The sequence below is a fragment of the Ischnura elegans genome, chromosome 12 (assembly GCF_921293095.1).
Source record: "Ischnura elegans chromosome 12, ioIscEleg1.1, whole genome shotgun sequence".
Taxonomy (NCBI): Eukaryota; Metazoa; Arthropoda; class Insecta; order Odonata; family Coenagrionidae; genus Ischnura; species Ischnura elegans.
Genome location: NC_060257.1, coordinates 1,106,178 through 1,133,830, shown reverse-complemented (window position 1 = coordinate 1,133,830; position 27,653 = coordinate 1,106,178). Strand labels below are relative to the sequence as shown.

At 38.9% G+C, this 27,653-nt stretch overlaps 1 protein-coding gene across 1 annotated transcript in view; it reads right to left on the bottom strand.

Moving 5' to 3' along the window:
* LOC124169085 (protein phosphatase PHLPP-like protein) overlaps nucleotides 1-26,425 on the bottom strand; it is a 204,865-nt gene extending 178,440 nt beyond the window's left edge. Inside the window, exons 1-3 of the mRNA XM_046547559.1 lie at nucleotides 25,859-26,425; nucleotides 13,669-13,810; nucleotides 5,150-5,326 (exon numbers count right to left, since the gene is read on the bottom strand). Of these exons, the coding sequence (XP_046403515.1) occupies nucleotides 5,150-5,326; nucleotides 13,669-13,797 (306 nt within the window). The 5' untranslated portion in view covers nucleotides 13,798-13,810; nucleotides 25,859-26,425. The remainder of the gene's footprint in view (nucleotides 1-5,149; nucleotides 5,327-13,668; nucleotides 13,811-25,858) is intronic.
* Between the last annotated feature and the right edge of the window lie 1,228 nt (nucleotides 26,426-27,653).

The window sequence follows — 27,653 nt, the reverse complement described above, 5'->3', positions numbered from 1 at the left end:
TCCACTGCTATTAAAATTGGGGAGAGATATCCTGAGTGTTCCCGATATATATGTTCCAGCGGAAAGGTTGTTCTCAAGAGCAGCCTTGACAATGAGGAAGCATAGAAACCGTTTGGGTCGCGAATCAGCAAGAAGTTTACTCTGTGTGAAGTGGTGGGTGACGATAAATTTGGCCACTCAAATAAAAATCTTGTGTTAATTAAATTTTTTAAATTCGAAAACTATTTAACTACGCACTTTATTAAAGAGAAAATTATCTCTTATACCTTTTACACTATTTTCTTAAACCTTCTGTGGATTTCTCCGCAGTAAATTTGTGCTCAAATTCTCTTTTTAGAAGTTTTCTGTTACTAAATATTTCATCGAATGTCAATAAAATCAATGATTTTACAAATCTGTTTGATGTAAATGGCGTCTATATCAAAATATATTTTTTAAATTTATATGAATGGCTTTCCTATTACCAGTGAAGCGATGCAACAATTAAGTACGCAAAGGAAACGGCTTTTTATGGTGCTGAATTTGCCATTCAAAGGTGCATACATGAGTCCGAAACTCATTCCAAGCAGTCAGTTGACAAATGAAATTTAAAGTGGCGTATGTTCTAAGGATGTCTCGACAGCCCACAGATGTACAGTCACTTTCAAAAGTTTTTTGGGCAAAGTTTGTGGCAACACTTTTTCTTCTCGAGAAATTTGAGTTTTCCTTACTCTTTATGTCTTCTTGGTTACTCACCGAAAATATTTCTTTTCCGCGTGAAGATATATTGATTCAGAGAAAGAGAGATGTTACTTGCAAATTGATCATTCTGTTTTGATTTATGAGGGGTCCAATGATTATTTCGTGTGCATATTTATTCCGTATTTTCCCCGATTTTATGACTATGTTGGTCGAGGTCATAGTTGATCGAGGATAATCCTTTGCGTCGGTAGAGTAGTTGCCTTATCCAGGGAGGCGCAATTTTGGGTGAAGCTACGCAAAATTTTGAAATCGGGTGATGGCTCATTGTATTCAACACCACAAACCTGCCCTCAAGCCATTCTTAACAGAGCGACAAAAAACATTCGAGGCTATTATTAAGCGGTACAATTTTTTTTAGCGAATAGAGCTTTTGGGACTTACCCATTTTTTTACGAGAAGAATGTCCGCAGTATATAACGAGGAAGAACAGAATTATCGAGGACGAGGAATACACGGCATGAAACAAATTATCTCCTTACGTAAATTGCTAGGGAATTTTGCTGTATATTTTCGATTAATTTATTACTCGTTAAACTTCATTCACTAGGCACAGCTAAATAAAAAAATGTGTGTGCTTTATTTTTATCTTTAAGATACCTATATCTGTCGTTAATAATGTAAGGAAAAGTTACTCTTTCCCGCCGATCTTTTACGAGTACATTAATGCCGAGGCCAGGATATTATCCAATATTATTCACTGGCTAGCTCACTAGGCGGGTGATCAGCATGGTGTCTAATACAGAAAATCTTAAAAACTAACAGCAACAGAAACCAATTGATAAATTTGAAGTTAATAAATGATATGAATGACCCGTTGTCGCCAGTCTTAAATAACTATGTTGACACCGACGCTGGTTTTTATGCGCCCTTCACCGCTAGGTTACAGTTACCCTCTTTTCAAATCCATAACCTTCCAAATATACATAAAAGCCATTCATATGAAATATGGGCAAACTATACCCAATTCCTAAATGTTATAAGATTTAGTATAGTTAAAAAAAAACTAAAGCTGTTGCTGCGAAGTCAAAATGATTTGAAACCTTTAAAGAAATGTAAAACAAGTAAAAAAATGCAAGCGATATTTCTGTGTCGGAGATTCGTACTGCTATCAATCACTACATTATCTACCGATTCGATCGACAGATTTTTCTTCCTCATAGGAAAATCTACTAGAATTGGTAGGAAATTAATTGCGTATGCTTGGTTTCGCTATTTAGTGGGCCTTCTTCGCTTCTATAGCGTTGAGGTGTTTTCCCCATCCCATCCCTTCCTTCCCTATTCTACCCCAGAGGCGTCGTCGGGCTCCCTGGCGAAAATATAGAGTAATGAGAGCGTCAACGAAGAGTCGACCGGAGCGTGAACGAACCGTTCTTCAAGCGCCAACGGAGAGCATAGGAAGAGTCAGGAAGCGTAAAGTGGAACATCGAAGAGTAAGCGAAGCGTACGCGGGGAGCGTTAGCGGAGCGTAGATGGAGCATTAGCGGAGCGTCAATGGAACGTTAGTTTGACTCCCGCGCGGGAGCAGAAGGAAAGTAAATCCAGTGTAAATGGGAAATGAGTGGGGAGTGCTAGGGGAGTAGAGGGAACAATTGAAGAGTGAATGAAGCCCAGGGAGCGTAGGCGGAGGTTTTGTCATGCACTCAAATATGAAGCAGTCTTTATCAAAAACAAATCGAAACACAATGAAACAAATATTCGAGTTTAATTGTGTCTAAAATGAATAAAAGCAAAACAAAAACATAATTTCTTAAAGAGAAGGCATACTATCCAAATATAAGGAAGTAAAAAGACAAATCGTTCATTCATCAGCAATATACACTTTTCTGTCAAACTGAAACGTTGAATTATTTTGTTTTTAACATGAAATATTGGTCGCATTAATATAAAGAAGATTACTAGCACGCCACTTAATGATCAACCTCTTATCTCTTACTGCTCTATCTTCCCTTACAGGTAGGGTGCCTACTAAGGAAATAGATACATTTAAGGCAAATATGAGTTTAATTCTATTCTGTTTTAATGAAATATTTTAAAAATACCCTGGCCTCATAGCGAATGAAAATTACTGTAAAATAAAACTGAATTACCAGCGAAAGCAAGGTTTTTGCAGTTCAAATCTTCTATAAACTCAAGACAATGATTAAAAAATCAAATAAGTCCAATACAGGAAATGGTGGTGCCCCAGCACAACACAAATATAACTCTATTGGGGTAAATAAGGAAAAGGAATGGATGAAATGTGTACTCCAAATACATAATGCAAATAAAAAGGCCATTGCTTGTATTGAGCAATACATAACCTACTAATATATTAATATCACATCTGCAGATGGCAAGATTTAATGGAAAAATACTGACCTGATTGCATGAGTTTTTCTCTTTATATTGAAGTAAAATATGAAAAATTGGATGCAAATGTGGGCAGTAAGTTTTTTACGTTTTGCCTTAAATTAAATGCATATGATAAGGAGCATGGCGATGGAGAAATGCATAGGAGCATTAAATTATTTCCAATTCAAAGATATCCATTAAGTTCATCAGAAAAGAATAAATATATTTATTACAGCCTTAAATTATACATACATAATTACAATACATTACATGTTTTCTATATACACCAGATTATATATACAACATTTAAATTCACATGGAAACAAATTTTACGTACGGTTCCATCAAACCTGCATTTTCTGGAATTCCTGTTGTATTCTCGAATGCATATATTCCCTCGTCAATAACTACATGGAACTCCTTGCTTCTATTAGGATCACCACTGCTAACTTTAAAAAGAACAAGCTATTTAGTAGATTAAAATAAAATACAGCGCTGGACTCCCATTATGCGACAGAAAAAGGAAAGAATTAACAATTTACCTCTTTTTAGACCCATTTCCAAATCCTTGGTCCTGCTGTCTAATGGCTGAAGTCATTGCTATACCTCTTCTACCGTTGAGATCAAGTTAGAGATCGGACAAATAACTGGGCAACGTCCTCACCTTCTGCTCCAGAGCTACATCATTCTCTGCATGTTTGCACATCTTAATCAGTCTCTCTCTGTGCATAGCTGGAAATTTAAATTCCATCATATTTATTAGCAGTTTCAAATGATAGGAGAATATTGTGAACCAAATGAACACAATATTATATGTTGAAGTTGAGGTTAATTTCACAGATATTTAAATACCTTTGGCAATTGTCAAGAAGGTCAAAGACAATATAATCAATCCTTTTTTCCTTTGGTACACCCTCATATTTTTTGTCTTCCTCCCCATAGACACCAACTAAGAGGGAAATAGCCCAATTCCTGTCCTCTTCTTCAGTTTGCATGTTATTGTGCGCAGGTTCAGTCCAGTATACCACTGCCAAGGTGTACATCCAATCATGCAGTTAATGAATACGGCGAATCTCGGCAAAGGAAAGATTAGATCGAAAACTATACGCTACAAGGAAAGATATGAATACTGTTAAGAGTACATTCTTCTAATATATACTTAATTGTTCTTAGTGGAGTTGTAATAACTTAATTAAAATAAAAGAGTTAAATAACTCACTGAATTCAATGAAATGTGCTCTCTTTTGTCGTTCCGGCCCGAATCGCTATTTTAAGCAAAACTTCATAGCAACAATGCAAAACGACCAATATAGGATATAGAGGAAGCGTCAACGGAGCTAAGAGGTACTCTCCGCGCACTCCCGCTGAGGAGTTAGGGAAGCGTGTTTCGGGATCGAGAATCTCGGAGAGTGAACCGGGAGTAATGAAGCCACACGGAACGTGTGGAACTCTCCGTTGACGCTATATCTACGCTCAGGCAAGCGTTCCATTTTTACCAGGGCTCCTATCGCGGCGGCTCCTCTTTCCTTTTCCCTTCCTCTCCAGCCCCTCCCCGTGTGATCGGGCGTATAAGCCACGGGCTTGGTTCCGGCCCCGGTGCGTTGTATCCCCCAAGGGTTCACCTTGAACTCTCATAATCTCTGCTATCAATTACCCTCAAAGTCACACGATCACTCCACCGGGCCATCACAAGTGCTAATAAATGTCGATTTTTTTAACATCAAAAATATAAACCAACAGGGAAAATTGGGGAAAATACGGAATAAATGGACACGAAATAATCATTGCACCCCTCATAAATCGAAACAGAATGATCAATTTGCAAGCAACATCTCTCTCTCTCTCTCTCTCTCTCTCTCTCTCTCTCTCTCTCTCTCTCTCGGAATTAATATATTTTCACGGGGAAAAGAAATATTTTCGGTGAGTAACCAAGAAGACATAAAGAGTAAGGAAAACTCAAATTTCTCGAGAAGAAAAAGTGACGTTGCCCTAAAACTTTTGAAAGTGAATGAATGTACTATGGGATGGTGCGTTGTATTGCTCATGCAGTAGGTGTTCTCGCCCTTGGTTCACCTACCTGCACCCAGATGGCGTGGTAGTGCGGCCTGAGGTGCAGGGCGCGGCAGAGGTCGGCCGCGGTTGCTTCGGGTGCCAAATGCACCAGAGTGCCTGGCTGCTCCTCGGCTTCGTCGTCCCAGGGGGCCTCTGCACCCACCACAGCATCAGGAAACACCCGCACCCATCCGCTCCCCGCCTGCAAGAGACAGCGAACACATCATTGGATGGAATATCACAGATACTGTTCGGACCATTGCAGGTACTCCGGAGAAGAAAAAAAAACACCCTTGAATGGAAAAGCTTTAATGGAAAAAATACCAGTAAATATAAATCAGTATTAATGAATATATCAGCATCATAGCTTCGGGATGTTTTTAGAATAAAAAAGCATACACTGGAGGCCATCTTTTATTCTTTTGTCGAAGTATATCGGCGAAGTGCCGCACGTTGATATTGAGTTGAGCTGTTCCTTCGTTGCATCGTGGTCTCTCCGGAGTTTGCTTCCCTATTCCATATTATATCACGTCATTTTTCATTCTGAGGAGTCTTTTTCACGTTTCACGGATAGAACTAGCAAAACACGGTACAAAGAGCTATAAAAATGAAACCTACACTGCGCGTTTCAAAGTTTCACGTTAACTTTTACGTTAATTCAAAATGGAGCAAAATCTTCATTGAATTTTGCGATAATTTCATCAAGTAATATTCGCCCTAATTTTTTCTGTAAACGCCGCCATTGACAACCGGGTAGGCGGATACTAAGCTACTGAGAAGTCTAAATAGGCGAGTCGGGGGAAAACCAATATCTACATCTTCATAATACCCTGCGAGCCACCTCTAGGGTGATAAATCACCAGCATGCAATTGGATTTCCACATGCATATCACACGGTTCAGAAAACGTTACTCTTACTCAAAATTATTCTACCACATGCTGTTTGAAATAATAATAAAATTCGGAGACATGCATTAAAGATTACATAAGTTAATAGGCTACACTACAAAGTCATCTAATCTATTTATGGGCTCTAAAGCTGCCGTTATAATCTCTTATTGATCGTGGAAAAATAGACATTATGAATCTGTCAAAAAACATGTCTTAATAATCACCTATTAAAACTGGCTAATGTCAGAAAGTTTTCTTCGTTTGATAAGGTATTAATAATCCTCATTTAAGCCAAGCGCCACCTGCTAGCATCCTGCGTCGTATCATCGCTGGGGGTGTTTCAGAGTCTCCCTTTCCGATCGGATCGGGAGACTTGACGCGGATTCTACTTCACTTACTACAGGCCAGGCAATCCGTGCGTTTCAGACTGGCTTCCTATCGACTCAAGGCCGGCTTTCCGATCGGATAGAAGTCGAGTGGGCTAGAGGTACCGGAAACTCATTCCGGTTGCGAGTGGTGATATGTTATAATGCTGTTTTTTATTAAGTATTTGGCTCTAATACGATAATACTACTTTATTTCATGAGTGCAATACCACTTTTTTTCCAAATCACTCGTCCAAATAACAATGCGGACGAACTTGCACCGACAGTGATACAATCTGCGCATTTATGGTCTAATTAACACGATAATTAAAGTCACTTACACCTATATTACTCTATCAGAATATCCACATATTCCCGTAATTTGCTCAAAACGGCAGGGTATAACATAAAAAAACTACAGACGGACAATTCTAAAATAATTTTACCCCGCAACAACGTCAATTATGTGACAATGTATCAATTACCACTCATGTATGCCCGTATATACCTTTCGCCTCCCTTGTGAAGTGCCAAACCTTGCGGGAGGTTATTTTCGCTACTCACTTGTCTCTTGAAAATTGTGACGTTTTCTCGTTTCCCGTTTAGGATGACTGTTGACGTCATACCAAAAGCGGAAAGCTTTCCGATAGTATGTGTGAAACGCAAGGAAGACAAGCGTAGGATAGGTTCCCGATTGACTCGGAATGAATCTGTTTCCGACTCCGCTAATTCTATGAGACTCTGAAACACCCCCCAGAGCCTCGCCCCAAGGTCACTTCACTTGCGGCAGCGGGAACCAGAACGACGTCACACGGGAGTTTTCGCGCCACTCATACTTACCCGTCGCGTTTTCGCGCGCTTGAAAATTTTCACTTTTCATTTAATCGCGAAAAATAGATATCGTCATTTAAAAATCTAAAAGCGTGAAATACGTGCTCCAGGAGTAATAACCTTTCGATTTAGGCAATAAAAAAATAATTGGAAACCACCCTATTGGGGTCTACCGAGGGAGAAGTAGCTAATTTCTCTCAATTTGCCGTCGCACTTTCCTGATATTCTTTTCACAAAACCCAATTTACGATTAAGCTTGACCTGCTACTTTCCGAATATGTTTATTGCACGATGGACCATTATTGAGTCTAACTCCTAGATATTTCACGGATTCAACAGTCTCTCGTTGGATACCCCGAATGATATAGCTATGCTGTGGGGAATTATTATTTTTCCAGAAATTCATTACTACTCAAATTTTCAATTAAATTCTAACTGCCACGCATCGTATAACGCTTGGATAGCAGCAAGGTCATTCGTTAGTTCATCTATATCTTTTCTGGAACGGATTTTTCTATAAATTACAACGTCGTCTGCAAATAATCGTAGCTACTGTATACTACTTCACCAATATCGTTTACAAAAAGAAGGAATAAGAGTGCGCCCATGACACTACCCTGAGGGACGCCAGAAGTGACTCTAACCTCATTGGAGACTGCACCGTCTAATACTACTCTTTGGACGCGGTCGCTCAAAAATGCTTTTATCCAGGAAATGACATCTTTATCTAGGCCGTAAGATTTCAGTTTTATTAATAGATTTTCGTGGGGCACTTAATCAAATGCTTTTTTAAAATCAGGAAAAATCGCGTCTACTGGAACGTTGTCCTCGTCGGATACTAAAATATCGTGGGCGAAAAGCACTAACTTGGTTTCGCATGATCTACCTTTCCTATTCCATGTCGAGTTCTCATGAGCAAGTTTTGCTCGTCTAGGTGTTACATTACCGCGCTGACTACAATTCGTTCAAGGACTTTGAATGAGATGAACGTTAAAGATATTGGTCTTTAATTAGATGGCTATTTCTTGCCTCCGCTTTTGAATATTGGCGTTAATTTGACAATTTTCCAGTCTCTAGTACTTCGTGTTGCTTGAGAGATTCACTGAATGTTAACTGCAAGAGGGGGAAAATTCTGAGGCTAGTTCTCTATGTACGCGAGAAGAGATTTCGTCTGGGCCAGGTGATTTCTTTGGACTGAGCGATTTCTCTTTATTTTCTATTCCGTGCGTACCAATGTCAATAGACGGCATCTTCGTCTGCAGAGATTGTCGACTGTCTCGGATGAGTTCTCAGGAACACGCTCTTGAAGTAGGAATTTAATAAATTGGCTTTACTAATTGGAGATAATATTGGGGCTACGGTCATTTTATATTCAAGAAAGGAAAGAGAACCCGTTGTGCGATAGCGATTATAAAGGCCTGGTTACACGGTGCATTAACCCGTACGGGTTAATGTATGAATGCGTGTCTGTTTGCATGTCTGAATTCATGGACGTTTGCGTAAACGAGGAGCATGAATGAGCGGTTACACGGTACATGCGTTCGCACAAGTTTTCACACATTTTCTCGTTACGCGAGGCGTTTAGTTTTTGTTTATTCCCTTTACAGTGCGCAAAATTTAAATGTGTAAACAGTATCATTAGGTAGGAAGCAGTCGATACCTACCAGAAAATAATTCCCTTTTCGTTGTTTCCTGTAGGACCAGGAAATTTCACATACTGGTAATATATTTGCGCTGCCGCGTAAACAGTGGTGTTCATTGTAGTTGCCGAAGTTGTTTCATTTCGTGCCAATAATGTTTATTTATATTTGATATTTATCGTTGTCGCTCGCTTAATGTTATCTCAAAAGTACTCCATTTATTTCAAACCGTTATCAAAGTTAATACTCAGGCTGAAAATTTGTAGACGCATCTTGTTTTTAAGCCGTGTTTACTAGACATTTTTCTGTCATCTGTTTCACTGAGTGTAGATGATGTATGAGAGTAGATATTTTTAATAATTTGTTCTACTTTTGTCCGGGACGGCTATAAAGTTAAGAAGATATTTGCTGTTGATGGAAAAGATGTTGGTTTAGAGATCTGGTCCATTTATGAATTTGCTAATGTTAGTCGTCTTTTTGTGGTAAGCCAGTGCATTCCCACCTCGGACGTATAAAATGTAGAATTGTCGTTAATTCGTATGATATAAATTATGTTTAAATGTGTTCTATTAGTTATATGATAGCCGATGTATTTCACAAATATCGCGTTGAAAACTCTGTTATAACCTCATCGATTGTTTTGTTCCGGCATAATAAAAACAAACATAGTGGATTAGGTGAGCACAACCTACTTTCGACAATATTATAGCAAAAAAGTGCGCGGGTTAGAGCCTCATTTTTCCAGCACGGACGGTTGTAGCCTTATTGCTGGCGCCGGTGTTCCACGGTTAAATTTGTATCAAACTAGCTTTTGATCCAGTCGTTTGTATCAAATTTGGTTCGGTCCAGGATAGGACAGGTTTTAAATTTCCATTCCATTGCATGAAACTAACCAATCACAGGGCCTTTGAAATAAAAGCATCGCCAAGCGCTGATAAAAAGGTAATAATTTACTTATCGTCTTCATGAGTAATATAATAAATATATGTGCAATGGTTAAACTGAAAAAAAATATTTCAACAAATCAAATAGATAAAAAATGAAGATTCATATATATACTGCAAAATATCTGTTTTTTGAATGAATGCTAAAATTTACTGTTTTCTGATTCCTGTACTAATTAGTTAATTTTAAGTTTCTGCTAACACAAACACAATTGTACACCCACAACATAGACAAATACGCACGATATAAATGAAATTAATAACTGGCTGTGCGAAAAATCCACAGAGAAAAAAAATCATTCGCCTTGACCGGGATTCGAACCCGGATCCCTCGATTTCCGGTCGAGTGCTTTAGCCTGTTAAGCTACCGAGGCGTTTGGAGGAGGAAATTTGTGGACTATACCGGACGATGGATAAGTCCACAAATTTCCACAAGAAAGACTGGCGCCTCGGTAGCTTAACTGGCTAAAGCACTCGGCCGGAAATTGAGGGATCCGGGTTCGAATCCCGGTCAAGGCGAATGATTTTTTTCTCTGTGGATTTTTCGCACAATTTGTGCATTGCGGGTGACTTATCTTTAAAATTATCAACTGGCTGGTTGGAGTGCTGATGAATGATGAAATGATATTGCCCGCTCCATTGGCAAGGGACTCGAGGATTTTATCCCCAGACACTCGAAAATGATTTTCAAATGATTTAATAATCCTGTGATATTTCCATCAGAGGATCCGGTTGATTGGAAAAGTGACAAGGCAAACAAGCAAGGATTAAAGGTAGTAAAACGTCTGCGAGTAGTCAATGATACCGCGAAAAAGGGTGTTTAATTGATGGAAGAGTTCATAATAATACAATTCTAACAAAAAAATGAAAGCCAGAAACAATTTTTGCTGAAGGCTGTGATTGACTAAAATTGATTAACTAACTAAGATTGATCGGCCAAAGACTGCCCTGGAGCCACTTTATCAAAAGAATTTTGAGAACCTTTTTGTCCAGTAAAAAAGGCACTCTACATCAATTTTTAATGGTCACCTGTAAGTGAAAATAATATCTTCGTGATTGTGGTCAGAAAAATGTTATCCTATGATATTGGATAAATGTGGGTATTGATTTGTTAATAAGAATTTTATATGTATTTTAAGAGCTGCTAAAAGGAAAATAAATATCTGTTCACTTTAAAAATTAAAATGTGCATACTCTCTTTCATCCTTTTTATTTCGTTAAACACTGAAGTTAAATACTAATAACTCATTAAAAGAATCTAGTTTTCAAGGTTGTACAAAACATCAATAGATACCCCCGGAACCAAGGGCAGAAATGAAATATATCAAAATGCCTATACGGTGTAGTTGCCAACTTACATCAGGGCTCAGATGCTATATTTCTCAAAATCTGATATTGTTAATCACCGCCGCTTGGACCCCAAAGTTAAAGGTATTGCGAACATTCAGGCTGAGTTTAGATAGGAGCGCCTGTGGAGAAGAAATCACGAAGCCCTATTTGGCAATAAGCAGTGATCACTGTAGCATTCACGGTCATATTGACGTAGTTGAAAGGTTTTCAAAACTTTTTTATGCTTTTACGATGGGTGAGAATGATCAACAAATATTGATCGTATGCAACCCGAAATGTATGACTGCAGGGGTGGCGCGCGCTCACTCTCGGTGCGATAAGGGACGGCAACTAAGGGACAGAAATGAAAGATGTGTGAGGTGACACTCTGCAAATGTCTAACTAGCCGTAGTAGAAAATAATAAAGTGACAGAAATCCGATAGTGACGTAATCTTCGTTTATGTCCAAAAAATACCCAAAGATGGCAAAATACCAAAACTTTAAGTGAGATACGGTACGTTTTCCCGGTATCCGATAGCAAAAAAAATTCACAATTTATTTTCTCACCAAATGGAACAAAACTGGGGGGCGTCCCAAAAGAAATTCGAAAACTTTAAAATAAGGACCTCCCTATTGCCCATAGTTTATTAATAACATTTTCCTTGCGAACACATTAATTGATGCGCCGAAGGCGCGATTATAGCTGTACCGGTGAACCCAGTTCACCCTAACCAGCCAGGTTACATTTGAACAATTTTTGTGCGCAGTTGTTTGTGTTGTGAGGGTAGTGATTTGTTTGTGTGAGCAGAAACTTAAAACTATTGAGGAGGTAGATATTTACATTGGGATTAATTTAATACAATATTACATAATTGCAGGTTATCTTTACCTTGATGATAAGGAGTTTGTGTTTTGCTATGGATGATGAGGGTGGAGTTACTTTACTCTCTTTTTATACATATATATATAAATTTTTTTTTCTTTTGATTTTTATAATCTTTTATAATTTTTTTATTTTTGTTTTCCATTTTTTTTTTATTTTTTATCATTTTTTTATTTTTTCTTTTCTTTATATATATTTTTTTCTTTTCTTTTCATATTATATTATCATCATCAATTGTTAGATTAGATATGACATTTTATATATCTTTAAATTTGCGGAAACACACTGCTCTATATATGATCTTGTTTTTTCTCGGCGAATATTTCTTATAAATATTTTTCGGGTTTAGACCAAAACATTCTCACTCGGCTAGAAACCCGAGAAATATTTATAAGACACTGCCCTATGTTCGTATCGTGGCGTGTTATTCTGCCCTCAGCTTGCTGAGAAGGGGCATGAAAAATTCTTCACTCATCCTCAAGTAATTTCAATACTTTTCGGGATTATCGGCAACCAGCTCCTTCTTCAACATGATTAGTACCTAAGGCTCCTCTTCCTACGTCTAAATCTCTTCTATCTAGCCATGGCCGGGGCCTCCGCTTTCTTTTTTTCGCCTCTTTAATTCTCAAAAGGCATGCATAGACAATGTCGACAGCTAAGAAATGACAGAATCCTCCACACCAGAAGCTTCCATATTTTTTTGCATTAATATCGTTCTTCATTTGTTTCCCATCTTTTGGTCTAAATGAAATGCATCGTATGAGACCCGTTGTATACAAATTTTTGGACCAAAAGTTTTGTTCTAAATTTGACCGTGGGACACCGGCTTGAGGTGTGCAGAAATGGATTAACACTTTCTGACCTCCGTTTAAATAGTATAGAACTTAGATTTTTCCTTCTTTTATCCGCCACTAAGAGTTGTCACTGTGCGGCAATAGCCCAGTGGCTCTAGAAGGAATTCGTCACATATACTGTGATTTTTATTCTATGCACACTTTCTAAAGCGGTTTTCAACATCCCTTCACCACTTGTGCTCGCTTCACCCTCTCCCTCCTCCGTATCTTTTCAGCAGGTTTCCTCTCAGTTGACGTCTCCTAGGGTAATAAAACGGGTCAGCTGGTCCACAATGGCCGACGTTTCGTTTGAATTTTTTCAAGCTTTGTCAGGGTTGAACTAAGATGCACTAGTTCTGTCTTATAGGGCATATGTGCGATGTTGCATCAACTGCGGGTATTGATTGATTGGTGGTCTCGGCAAATAAGCACTGCCCTTTGCGTTTTTAAGTTCTATGTCATGCTCAGAAGAAAAACAAGAACGCATACAAGTCAGAAAAGTCGGAAACCTTTCAACATGTTTTCTCCACTCCCAACTTGTCCCTCTCTCCATTTCGTACGCCTGAGACGCCTTTAAAAAAAGAAACGATAAATGGAGAGGGATTTTTGCCGAATTATGAATTCGCTTTTCCACCGAATAATACATGACTTCATTTAATACAAGGCAGGACTGCGTCCTTTGACTCTGCGTGCATTTTCTCTCCTTTTTTCTTCCGCTTTTGTGAACAACTGGTATCCGGACACCCCCGCCACACGCCAAATGCGGCGGTCAATTGTGGAGTAGCACGTGGATGTAGGCCCTTTGCCAATGTATAGTACCTACTCACCTCGCTGCGTGCCTCCTCCTCCTCCTGGCGCCGCCCAAACTCATCCTCCGTCTCGCGGGCAGAACTCGGTGGCGGCGAGGGACGGCGAGGACACCACTCCGCTCTCGGGGACAGCACGCCGCCGACCATTGCAGCCTTCCCCCTGCGGATGGACCGATGCAATCTCAATCAAATTCACTCCTCACATTCGACCCGTTCCACACTCATGCGCACGATCGTTTGTCTGTGGCCGTCGAAATCGATCTAACCTCTTCATACGCACGCGGTTCACATTAGGTCGGTTTTGGCCACCATCGGCTTATATTGCAATTGTTAATGCGTTTTTTTTCAGTTATAAGGGAACGATATGCTCGTAATTTATCGCACACCGTATTTGTAGTGTACCAGTAATTTTGATGATGTTACCTACCACATGATGCCAGAGGAAAACGGATAGAGCAGTAAGGACAGGAAGGGTATTCCCAGGTCGACATGGTCGCATCCGTGTTGCTAATGATCGTCATTCAAACGGTATCTTAACTCCACCTGTCGCTGATTGGCAAAGCTAAGCCTTTGGTGATCGCCCCCTCCAAAGTGAAGATGCTCGGTATTCCTAACCTCTTTTAACATACCCATTATTACTAACACCTTTAGAGCTACCCATCAGAGGAAAAAACTTTTAGTTCACTATAGCGAAGAATTTTTATTTCTTTTTCTATGTTTTGCGCATGATTCGTTTTATTATTGCCCATTCTCAGGATAAGAAACTCTGAGTATTATTGTTTTTAAATTAAATTTGAATATCGAATTTTGGTTGGCGGTAATTTTTGACATTCGCGCCTTGAGTGGATTTTCTTTTTATGACCTTAAGAGGGCAGTGAGGGATTTGCTCCACATCCCGACACCTGTCGGAAAATGTTTTGGTAATCTAATGCTTTCCTGGGTTCATGAGTCTACGAACCCGGTCTCACTCGCTGACGCACCGTGCTACGGGTGGCATCGCTATCTTCAAGATGCCTGACGCATACTGAAGGTGGATTCTCCTATTACCCGGGGTAAGTAGGTAAGACACTCAGTGCTCTCGGCCAGTTATCTTTTTCAATACAGTTTCTGATTTAATTATGGAATGTCCGGCACATATGTGAGCTCTTTCGAGTTCCAGACGGAGCGAGAGACACTATGCATAGCACTTATTCATTTATTTTCCTCTCCGTCCATTTCCCTTCTTTCTTATACTCAGCAAAACGAAAGTAATCACAACCATATTAAAAAATATTGTCTATTTTTTAAAGCGTAAACGTGCTCCCGTGTCCCTAAATCCGCCTATACCTTCATTCTTTTCTTGTCCCTCTTTCGTCTTTGTCAAAGTTTCTGCACCGTGAAGTGCTACATCCAAAGCAGTATATTTGGTAGCTAATAAATATAGTTGGTATCGATTGCGCAGAAGTATTCACAAGGTACCCAGCATGTAATATTTTTATTGGATGAAAATTATGCTAGGATTTGTGATAGTAGGAATATGATCATAATTTTTCACCCGTAAGACTGACTCAAGGTATTTATTAAGTAAGTTCTATTACTGCTGTGAAAAAGTATATATATAGTAATGTGGAGGACATTGACATGCGCGGTATCACCAGGCGCCAATTACGACTAATTTTAGCAGAAAAAAGAAACGAAAAAGGGGAAAAACATATTTTGACCTCTCAATGAAAGGGGAGAGATAAAACATTTACTAAATGTGCCTTAAAATGGTTAAAAATGGGCAAAAAAATTCATTTAATTAATGCTTCCGATGGTTTTTTAACAATAGAGAATATATTTATGATAACTATTAACACATTCAAATTTTTCGATGAACATGAGGATGGGGGGTCAATTACTTACTGATACCTGGAATATATTAAGCATTATTTAAATATTTGCTCAGGGCAATATTAGTAACGACTGGAATAAACATCATACTGAAGTAAACAATAATTTAGCGCAAATTTGTATTTTTGATTTCTCGTGTGATAAGACACGTAGAATGTGGTGTGAATGATATATATCTCAAGAAAATGTTGAAGAATAATGAAAGTGTCTATCAGAGTGTCTAAAATACATAAATATGAGCTATATGCATTTATGGCGTTAGGCAATAAAGTTTTAAAGGCATAATGTAGATGGTTATTTTGTGGGCAAATTTTAGAATACTCTTTGAGACGTAAATTTCGATTTTCGTTTCTTCCTTATGTGTTCTTTGCGAGAGATAGTCTCGGCATTTTAGAGTACAATCCAGATTATTCAGATTATCTACCTCAGAGTACCATCAGGGTGAGAAAAGCATGACATAGATCTCATGCTTCGTCTTGTGTTCTGGCACCGGGAGTCGGGGAAGTCACGAAGAATTTAGGAATTGTGAAGAATGCCTCTGTAAGACTTTCACGGACGGTGAGATTAAGTGACACAGTGGCCCTTTCAAAGCACAGAAGGCAAAGGCAACACCCGAAGTTCGAGCTCAGCGGAAAACGTAGTTACTCGCGCTGACCGTGGTGACCGACTTTTGAAAGTGACTGTACATAGCGATTGGTTACTATAGTTTTCCGGATAAGATGTTATCAAAAGTCTCGAAGAAAGTCCATTCATTAGTTATATAAGAAAATATTCCCTTAAATTTATGTGACTTGACTGAAAAAACCTTATTTAGAAGCAAAACGACAAGTCTTTAGGCTAAAAAATACGTTTGCAACCCTCAATTCCACCGCTTATCTTCCCATATTATGATCTTAACCACTGCAATAATGTTGAATAAACGGAAATTTATAATGAGAGCATGAAATAAAGATGCAAATAATGTCAGTGGTATCGTATTGCCATTATAAAATTCTTCAAATCCACATTACAATTGATAAAATGAAAGATTATAGCCTAAATAAAGGAAATATTATGTGAAAATCAATCATCTGACAAATGATACCAAAAAATTCTTCACGGAAATCTGAGAAACATAACCATTACTGATGGCTATCTGAATGTTAGAGTGCTGCAATACCATACCATAAATGTACATAAATTAGTGGTTGCTTTTTTATACTCAGCGGAGGATACTCAGCCGCTCAAAGAAGCAGTGGAAAAAATAATAACAGTGGATGCGACCAGCAAAACCGTGGAAGAGAGCAGGAAAAACATTAGATATTGATTACAAGCAGCATCTTGGTAGCAGAAAAGTTATTTTGAAAAAATTGTGGATCACGGAGACAGTCTTACTGATCTGGGAAATCTCATTGAAGAAAGAGTACAAGAATCCTAAAACAGAGGCAGTTACAAGAGAATAAGAAACGAAATATGTAGCAAAGCGAGGAGGGCTAGAGACGCGTGGATAAAAAATACTTGCGAAGACGTATAGAAAAACCTTGTGCATTGGAAAGTAGCGGATGTCTTTAGGATATTGAGGAACCACTTTAAGGAAAGGGGCGTAAGATTTAATACTCTACGGGACAAAAATGGCGAACAAATGATCGATAACGAAGACAAAGTGAAGAGATGGAAAGAATATCAGGACGATTTACGTAAAGGGAACTGCCTCAGAACAAAAGCTATCAAAATTGAAAGGAAATTGGATGAATATGATACGGGGGCCCCAATTTAAAGATCGGAATTTGAGGCAATAGTAAGAGACCTGCGAATGAATACAGCATGTGGATTTGACAATATTTCAGCAGAGCTCATTAAATTTGCTAGAGAAAATATGTTGAACCAGCTGTACGAAATCATAAGTGACCTATATTCAACAGGTGAGATGCCAAAATACGTCGAAAGGAAGATTATAATCCTAATTGCTAAAAGAAAATGAGCGGAGAACTGCGAATATTTTAGGACCATAACCTGATAACACATTAGTCGAAGATACTGACGAGGATCATTTATAGATGAATAGAACGAAGAGCAGAAGAGTATTTGGATGACAACCAATTCTTATTCCGAAAAAGAAAAGACGCAAGGGAAGCAACATTGGCCCTTATCATTGGTTCCTCACAGAGAAGAGGATAGAAAAGTTCAAGGCAACGTTTGTTTACTTTCCTGGTCTTGATAAGGAGTTTGACAACGTGAATTGGTACACAAGGCTGAAAGAAATTGGAGTTCTTTTCAACGACAGGGGAATCATTCACAGCTAATACAAAAACCAAGTAGCGATGATAAAATCAGGGCCCAGCTGTGAAGAAGCAAGAATTAGGAAAGAAATGAGACAAGGCTGTACTTTGTCACCCGTAATTTTCAACGTCGACATCGAGGAAGCCATTACCCAGACGGCACATAACCCTCCGTATCTAATTCGTATGTACATAGTACCCATTGACTACGGGGATACTATGCCGCTCCGTCGCTTTTCGTCAATGGATAATTTCCATTCGCGACCTGTCGACGAAGCGCGTACGCAACATGTGAATGCCCGCTATGAAGCACGTACGATAGGATACGAAGCGCGCAGGAACACAGCACTCACTACCAACCGTTGCGAGAATGTTATGAATCATTATGAATTGTAAGTTCTCAATAGGTAAATAATACTATATCATGAATTCTAATTACCATGATACAGTACTATTTACCTATTGAGAACTTACAAAACTTATTCGGCCACTTAAATAACTGCGAAAAATGAGATTCTCAAGGCTAATTCACGCATCCCCAGCATCCAGCATTCTTAAGTGGCTCGTACTTACTTGGAAACCTTGAGATGTTAATAAGAGTAAATTCTTATTAATTTTGACACTAAATAAGACATCACATAGCCCACGAGCATTAAAAAGCTTACCCTAAAGCCTGACGAAATTAAATTTTTAAATAAAAATTGCCGATGAAACAGGATTGCTGACACATCTGCTATTAGTATGATCGAATTCATCAAAATGCAAGCAAAAATTAACGTATAGTTCAGTCTCAGCTACTAAAACTTACCCATATCAGGCGCTAAAGTATTTGAAAAATTATTTGGGATGAGTAAAAGTCTCTAGGTCACTGCAGTAAATGTATCAACCTATTAAAAATATGAAAGTCCTGCCAAATCACCAGCATAAACACTTGTAAAATAAAACATGATATCTCTTAGATCACACCTCCGATTTTATACTTTGCATGAAGTCACCACCAGAAGAAATTTTAAAGAGGCAGGAAAGAAAAAACCCACAGAAATACAATACATATATTATGTATTTTCTATTGTCAACCACAATAATATTTCCAATTTTCTCTTCTATCCCACATCTAATTTAGCGAAACAATTACTCTTATTCTCTTTCGAATACAAAATTATTTAAAAGAGGACTGGTCGATACATAAAAACTATCTTCAATACTTTCTCCGATGAACGTCCACTATCACAGCATCAACTTGCACAAATCAAATTCACATCCACAAATATGTCACTTCTGCCACAATGTCTGTCTTCTTGGCGACAGGTAATAGTGAAGCAATGGTACCTTCCTCCAATCTGGGCACCTTCAATTCAGCAAGAATTTTCTCCTCGTCTTCTCGTCCAAGGCCACAGATTATTTTCTGATATCACAAGGTGCGATGTGAAGCTCACACACCTAAAATTAATAAATAATAAAATACCATGCAACTTATTAGGTCAAATCATTTCCAATTTTTGGTATTTATGCATGAGAAATCAAATTACTAGGCTCGTAAATATAGTAAATATTTGTATGCCTGATATTTTTATTGTTTTAAACTATAGCATAAGATAATTTGAAATGATGAAAGCCGACGTGTAATACACCATAGGGCAAGCTAAGAAGCAATATTCGATCCTATAAACTTGGCTGCTTATTCCTAGTTTCTCCTTTAACCACACGTTTACCGAATGAATTAATACAAAAAAGACAACTAAAATGCAAGAATTTTCAAAAGAATTGCTGCTACAATATTTTGAATCACCATTTTTAGTACTGAATAGTACTATAGTACTTCAGTACTGAATAGTTCGGGATGTTGATGCATCAACATCCCGAAGCCACTTCTAACTTAAAATTACATCCAAATAATTATAGCGAGAAAGAGTACATACCTCACAGTTTTTCGTAGGGGTGAAATTTTTTCTTCTTATCGCCCAAATGCACTTCTTCTTCAACTCAGGATCTTTTGGAAAGCTAAAAACTTGAACCATGTCCCGGAGTTTCCATTACATCCCGACAATACACACACGAAAGGCATTTTTAACAAAAATATCTCACAAACACGTTTCTGAAGCCCAGTGAATGAAATTAAAGAATAAGGGAAACTTCACCATTACCAGACACTCTATTTTTCACAAACTTAACCACAAAAATCCCTGAAATGTGGTGAGACGTGACGTAAACGATGCGATCTCCAACGGCTTGTGCCAGCTTGTGATCTTTCTAGGAGGATATGGCACGATGGCACCAGATGGCACCACCCGCGAAAGAAAATAGTCCCAGACCGAATACAGTTTTATCGATGAAATACAATTTTATCGATGCATATGAATTAGCCAGTCCTCTTGCATCTTTTTTCGTCATTAAAGGAAATAAAGAAACAAAACCTTTTTAGTAACTTCCTAAGCGCGATTTTTGTATCTTGATGGTCCACCCTCGTATTCAGGTACGAAAACTTCCTGTGCCGTCTGGGTAACGAAATCAAAGAAAAGGCCTCGGGGGTGAATATTCATGGAGAAAAAAATTAGCATGCTAAGATATGCCGATGACATAGCCGTCATAGCAGAGACAGAGAAGGAATCTGGTTAATATGAATAAAAAAGATTTTGTTAAATATGAGTAGGGCAATAGATAAATATCAACTGAACATATAAACACAAAGAAAACAAAGCTACTATTATGCTGAGGAAGGGAAAAAGTCAAACCAACTATTAAAAATGGAGAAAGACTAGAAGAGTTGGATGAATTCCGTTATTTGAGAAGCAGGATAACTAGCGATGGTTAAAGAAAGAAGAAAATATCAGCAGAATCATCAGAATATCAGGAGAATGTGCCAAGTGAGAGAGCATATTATCAAAAGAAAGATCTACTCACGGTGGTAAATTTGATAGTAAAGTAAGGAAACAGTTTATAGGAAATTACATTTGGAGTATGATTCTCTTCGGGAGTTTGGCATGGACAGTGACAGTCGCGGAGAATCAAGGATAGAGGCCTTCTAAATGTCGTAGCACAGAAGGGTCGAATGGATCGTCTGCGAATACCTTTATGGAAAGACGAAACAAGCAAATCGGCCATTGCTTGAGCCTTGATGGTCTGGTGAAGACAATCGTCTAGGGTTTAAGATCTGGAAAGAACGGAAAAGGAATACCTTGAGCAAAACAAATGGAACAGGGAAAGATGGATGTGAAAGAGAAGATCTACTTAGGTGTGAAAAGATTAGTTGTTAGCAGTATTGAGTGTAGAGCTGCCCCAACCCAATGTTTGGATTGTTAACCAGCTCATCGATGATGATGAAATTATTGCATCTTTTTAGAGGCTTTAAAGGGAGAAATGCATTGAAATTTGTTCATGGTGCTGCAGAGTCTCATTGAAAAGACAATTTTCTCACGAGTCCAAATATATAAGCCAAAACTCTCCAATACTCCGCAAACGTCAATAAATTATAATAAAAGGTCTGGAATATCGCTTGAAGTCACGTGATCTGAAACGCCTTCTGACGTAACCGCACGTTACACCATTTCTTCGCTAAAAGATTAGTCTTGATTGAAAGAGATCGAAGCACATAATCATCGTCGAGCTTCGTTGGGTCATTCTCCCGCAATGGTAGAAAATTATGTTCGTGGACTGCCATAAAAAAACCAAAACTATGGAATCATAGCTAAACTTTCTTATTGTTTGACGTACCCTTTCACTAATTTTAGTGACAAATTAGTGAGGAATATAATTTTATTCCCCAGATTTAATGTCCACAGAAAATGGTTCTTCATATCCGCCGACAGTCCCACAAAGATTTTCAAAGAGGTGTTTATTGCATTTAAAACCTTTAAGAAATAACTTATTATAAAATATATCATTGAACAAGTCACAACAATATAAACATTCGAAAATAGTCTTTATGGGTTGCTTTTATTTCATAATATTTATTATAAAATAAAAAAATCATTTGTCCTACCCAAAAAAGCAATGTCCGCGGACACACAGGAAAAAGGGGGAATTATTCATAAGAGATGGTGGCAGCCCTGAACAACCAGTGTCTGGAGAAGGAGATTGTCAGCTATATTGGGTTATTTGAGTTTATACTTGCATTAGTGAATGTTTTAACGCCGGGAAAAGATTTAGTTTAGTTTTTTGAAAGAGCAAAGATCATATCTGTAGACAAGTAAAAATTAGTAAAAGTAAATTTTTTTACTAATTACAATCGAGGTGTCCTTTACAGCTATAAGATGCAGGTTCAACGCAGTAAAGACAGTGTCCTAACTTATTGTCAGTCCCAGCCATAACTTAATCAATATGAAATCGTCATGTCCGCGGACACCATGTTCGTGAACTCTGCAGTCCATGGACATACCAGTTGGTAATGGACATGATGATACTCTTTGACTTGTTACAGAATATCCAATGACAAATAAAACAAACTTTTTCTCATGAGAAAACGCCATATTCCTCTTCTCCTGTGTCCGTAGAAATATACTATATCATATCCGTAGCAGGCACAAAAGTAATAATTATAAAAAGTGTAAATAATACCAACGATCTCTGCCACTACATCATTAGATTGCATGATTGAAAAACTGCAATTGCACAATTTAGGTTCTCGTAAAAACAATTTTTTTATTTAGCCTGTAGAAAAGGTACGTTTCTTGGAGATTGACTTCGTAGTAGTCCTTCTAAGGATACAATGACTTTAGAGGGATTTAAGAAGGCACAATGAGACAGTTTGGTCGACTCTCCTATGGCGGCTGATTTCCTTAAAAAAGTGATTGCTTCGTCACTACTGCGATGTGTGGAGCAGAAGCAAGCAGGTAAATTATTATGCCATTAATGAAAATTGTATTACGAACGTTTATAAATATTTATTCATTGCCCAGTAAGTTCTAATAGATCGATTGCCAGCTGAAAATCTATCGTATGTATTTAATTTGAAACTTACCATGCGTAACTTAAATATTTTTCTCTAATCGGCCGGAGTTACAAGTTTACGCTGTTTACATTATATAAGTTACAAGTTTACGCTGTAGTAATTCGAGTTCCTATTTTTGAACCTAGACCCACTGCAAAAACGAGTCGAAATTTTAGGCTTTGCGTCGACATGCAGCGAACGTTATGGGCATCACAATAGCTAATAATGAGTTTACCTTGCCAAAAGCCTAACTTGTCTCGTATATTCCTAATTTACCCCGTAACCGTGCATTCATTCTCGTGCATGGCCGCCTAGAGGTAAATTCCTTTACATGCATGATAAAAGCACAAATGATAATTTACGCACTATTTATATACATTCACACGGCGCCTTAAGCGCAAACATACAAATAAATTTACAGATAAGGAAAGAAAGGAATAGGAACATATAATGGAAAAAGGACGAGGACAATCTTCATTAATTTGTTCGCCCAAACTCTTCCCCCTCCCACTCCTCTCTCTCCCCTCACTCCAATTCCATATACCCCCTCCTCCTACCTTGGCCTGGGTATAAATGCTGAGAGTTTTTGTCCTGTGCTTCTGTCCAACCTGGGATATTTTTATGTTATATATATTGTTATATATACTAATAAATAATATAAATGAACTTCTTCTTGCCCTAGGGTGGGCACATAGAAAAATTTAGCGATGTAGATAAATGAAAAATAAAAGTAGGGAACTTACGGGGAAATGTTGTTTCAAATTTTCGATGGGACGCTGCCCATCTTCCTCAAGTGAGAAGAGGAGGAACCTCCTCTTCTCACTTGAGGAAGATGGGCAGCCGATATATAAGTATATAACCGATCGAAATGAACGGACAAAATTCACTATGAAGAGTAATCAGGGCACACCCGAAAACATCACCAACGGCTTGCTAACTGTAGCTAGTTAATTTTTGAAATTGTAACTGGTGTTGTAACTGATTTCAGAATGCACTGCAGCGGACAACGAGTTGTTGCTGCTCCACCCATCTCTGAGTAGATAGTAGAGGCGCTCTGTCAGGAGTAGAGGTGGGGGTGGCGACTGCGCTTCAAGGTCGCTTGGCTACAATGGTTGCTTATTTCCGATGGCGACTGACCGGCTGTCGCCACGGAAATGGAATTCAATGGAGTGGTTCCACGCAGCAAAAAATGTCCGGCACCGTCTCCTGGCTCTATAATTATCGTAACAAGGTCAAGCATTCGTTGAAGGCTGCTGCCGGCCAACATATGATTTTGATCATTTTTTTTATTTTTGACAGACTGGGCCACTCTCCCGTTAGCTTTTTTATCTTTTATTTTGACCACCAAACGGAGGAACTTATTGTTAGACGCACAGATGACTTTTTCCTGAGTCAGATTACAATTCGGATATTAATACACTATTAGGTAGAATTTATCGCAGCGAATTGAAGGTGTTGAAAAGCACTCCCATTTAACCATAATACTATTTCAGGCATACAAAAAATCGCATCTGGCTCGCAAAACCCATTGAGGGCCTTTTACGTGTGGAAGTAAGTTTGATTGTGCATTTTTCACGCGTCTCATTCCCACCCGGGAATGATAAATCCAAAATATAGTCTTCGATTGGAAATGTTCGCTTCATTATTTGACACACAGGCAAGTATTGAAAATGGCCATCTATTTATGCCCTGTCTAAAATCTATTTATGCCCTGAAACTCTAAAAATAATGACGGAAGTTTGAAGCGAGGGAGTCGACTCAAAATTGCACGAAATCAACTCTCTCCAAATAACACTGTCATGGAAATCTTCTATTGGAGAAACTTCATGGCTCAATTTAGCTGTATTCAGGGCGTGTGATTATACCTCCCAAGTGTCCTTAGAGTAAGGCATTTCGCTAGCCATATGCAAGTCACCTGACACAATACCCACGTTACCATGGAGACGCTCGAGATCTGTTGGCAGTGACGACACACCCTCATCTCCACTCTCATCCTCACTACTCGTGAGATTGCATCGTTTTCCCTCCAGCATACTTACCTTAAAGTTATGATGAGGGCACACCTTGCTACTTTCTGTTTGCTGTCGAAACGGCATTTAAATCAGGGATATTTAAGTAAGCGTTTTTATCCATAATATTGTGGCGACTCACTCGCTAGAAAGTCACGTTATTATTTTCTGAGTTTCAGGGCATAAATACAAGACCATTTTAAATGCTTCCCTGCGTGTCAAATGATGAAGTGAAAATTTCAAATCGAAGAAGGTGTACAATTTTGAAAAAGGTCTACTTTTTACCATGTTTTTATATTAATTCACCTTCATATCTGTTTTTTGTTCGCTTGTCCTTCCAGGAAAAATCTGGCAACAGCATGAGTCGCCATTTTCGACAAGTAGCAGTTTTATTAATGGCTCAGCTGCAGCATAAACTTTTTACCATTTACGATACTTCAAAACTGTTTCCCGCTATTCGGCGCTAAGCAAATGATAACAATCTAGTACAGTAATAATATTATAGTAGATTTAAAATAATCTTAAAAACCACAATTTTATAATTAAAAAGAAGAAAATTAATTACCCTACCATGGGCCAATGTTCCAGATTTAAATTTAGCATATTAAAGACTTAACGTTCAGAGCCGAAAACGTGGTATACATCGGTTTCAACAGCTTCAATGAAATTATTATTTATACATATATAATATAAAACTCCCACTAAAATGAAAATTTCATGATGATTAATTTATATCACTCGAGTGTCGTATGGAATGCGAATGCGCCCCCCGTCTTTGGTGTCAAAAATGTCGTCTTGATCATCAGAATAAGTTAAGCGTGGGATGTTGGTCCAAAGGCTGCGTAATCTGTTTTCTTTTTAGCACTAATCAGAACGAGGGGTTTGAATTTATTTCAAGATTTTACCATTATAATTTGAAGTTGATGGCGTGGTTTGAAAGGAGGGAATCGTCGCCGAAAGAGATCACTCTAGCTGTAGTGAGGAGAGGGAAACAGCAATTAGCAAAAGTTGCCATGGCAACGAAATAAAAATGACAATAGCTTGGAGGGAACACCTCATCGGAATCATTGCGTGAAAAGCCACATTCTAGCCGTCATTCATATCTCCGCGAATATTCACGGCGTCGCGTCGAGGCCACTCACCTTGATCGATGGCACTTGCCCTCCGCTATCTCCCGCGTTAGACACGATGATTAAATCAGAGCTCCACTTTTCACCATCCACACTCAAAGAAACGCGATCACTTTGAGACGTAATCCCTCCCGTTGCACACGCATACTCACAAGCACAAAAGAACACCTCCGATATTTCCTTGGAACACACAAGATCCGTCTCAATTCCAGCACTTCACGTGAACCGAACCGAAATGCGAATCCATTTTCCTTTGGACGACCGTCTCCATTTGGTTCGCTCCGACAACGATTCACTGGCGAGTGATACTGGAGGCTCGTGCGGGCGGTGACCAACACAACAGCCAGAGCCTAACATCACGTGTCACGGCTCTTCTTCAGCTATCTTCGCCCTCGGTGGCGAAGAATCTAAACGCGGGACCAAGTGGAGGGAAACCCGGCGCCAATAAGGCTACCGGGTGACGTCACTTCCGAAGGACTGTATTCGAGTGTCCCTCGTACTTCCCGCCGCAGTGATTAAAACCCAGTCTTCCGGGATAGGAAGTCTTCAACTGCACTCTCTCCAACCCGTGCCTTTGAAAATGCGCGGCTTTTCGTGAAATGTGCTCCCCCCCCCCCCCCCCCCGTGTGCCCAACGGCTCGTTCCGACTGCAGCGCCGTCGACCGGAAGTCGCCCACTGCCCCCACTTCCGGTCCAGTACACGCACGATAACACATTCACGACACAACAGGTGCGACCGGGAGAAATGAGGAGAAAAAAGACGACTGTAACAACTCCCCCTCTCCATGGCAACGAAAGTGTTAGAGGAAGGTCGGAGGGCGCGGCAGTTGGGACTTTCAACCAACGGCAGAATAGCACACTCATCCATTCCCTTGCGAGCGATAGCTCCGGTTAGATTTGCTCGATTCACGACATCCTGAACCGGTTCACGGTTCATAAAAGAAAATAAACAGTTTTTGACTTCGGTGCACCGGTTAAGTGTAGTAATCCGGTTTTTTCCACTGAACTATTTTATTCCCTGATGAATTGTTTTTTTTTCTAAGGATGTGCGAGCACTATTAGTGGGCATGGAGTAAAGAAGGAGGTGTAAGTACGTGGACACAGAAAAGGGCAAAAGGATGAATAAGGAAGCGATCGAATACGGTATGAAACCAAGAGGGAAGAGAAGAAAGGGGGTTTGGTGGAAAAGACAGTATGAGGATATGGTAAGTTTCAGTAGGAAGGAGAGTTAGGCGCGTTGTATGCTAAGGTTAAGTCGCTATCGGGCGGCAAAAGAGGTCAAGCCATGTTTAAAATTATGTCTTAAGATGGAAGGATGCCAACTTAGCGACACTTGCTTCAGGGTAAGTTGAAGGATTACGTGGTTGATCTGCATGACGATATTTTCGGCGATATCTCTCTAAAAGCGAATCAATTTGCAGGCACCATCCGGCTTACGTCCACCAGAATTTCCCGACATCGTTATTTAAAAAAATAAGTTTATAAAAATCCATAAAATTTCTTTTTGAAAATGCCCCGACAAACGCACGCATATGAAGGCCATGTATTCCTGCCATGAAAGTATTCGCAGCAGCGGTTTTTCACTATTAATTTGCTTTCATAAATTGGTGATGTTTCTCTTGTAGTATTTAGATTTCGATTTAAGGATTTAATCGTAGGAAATGAAAGTGCACTTCATAGAGCGAATTTACATCAGTCAACATTTTAGTCTAAATTTTGGCCTGTAGATGATTGAATATAGAAGTACATATTTGTTATTAATCGGCTTAACGACCAACCCGACTTGCTGCGAAGTGTTTGGAGTGCT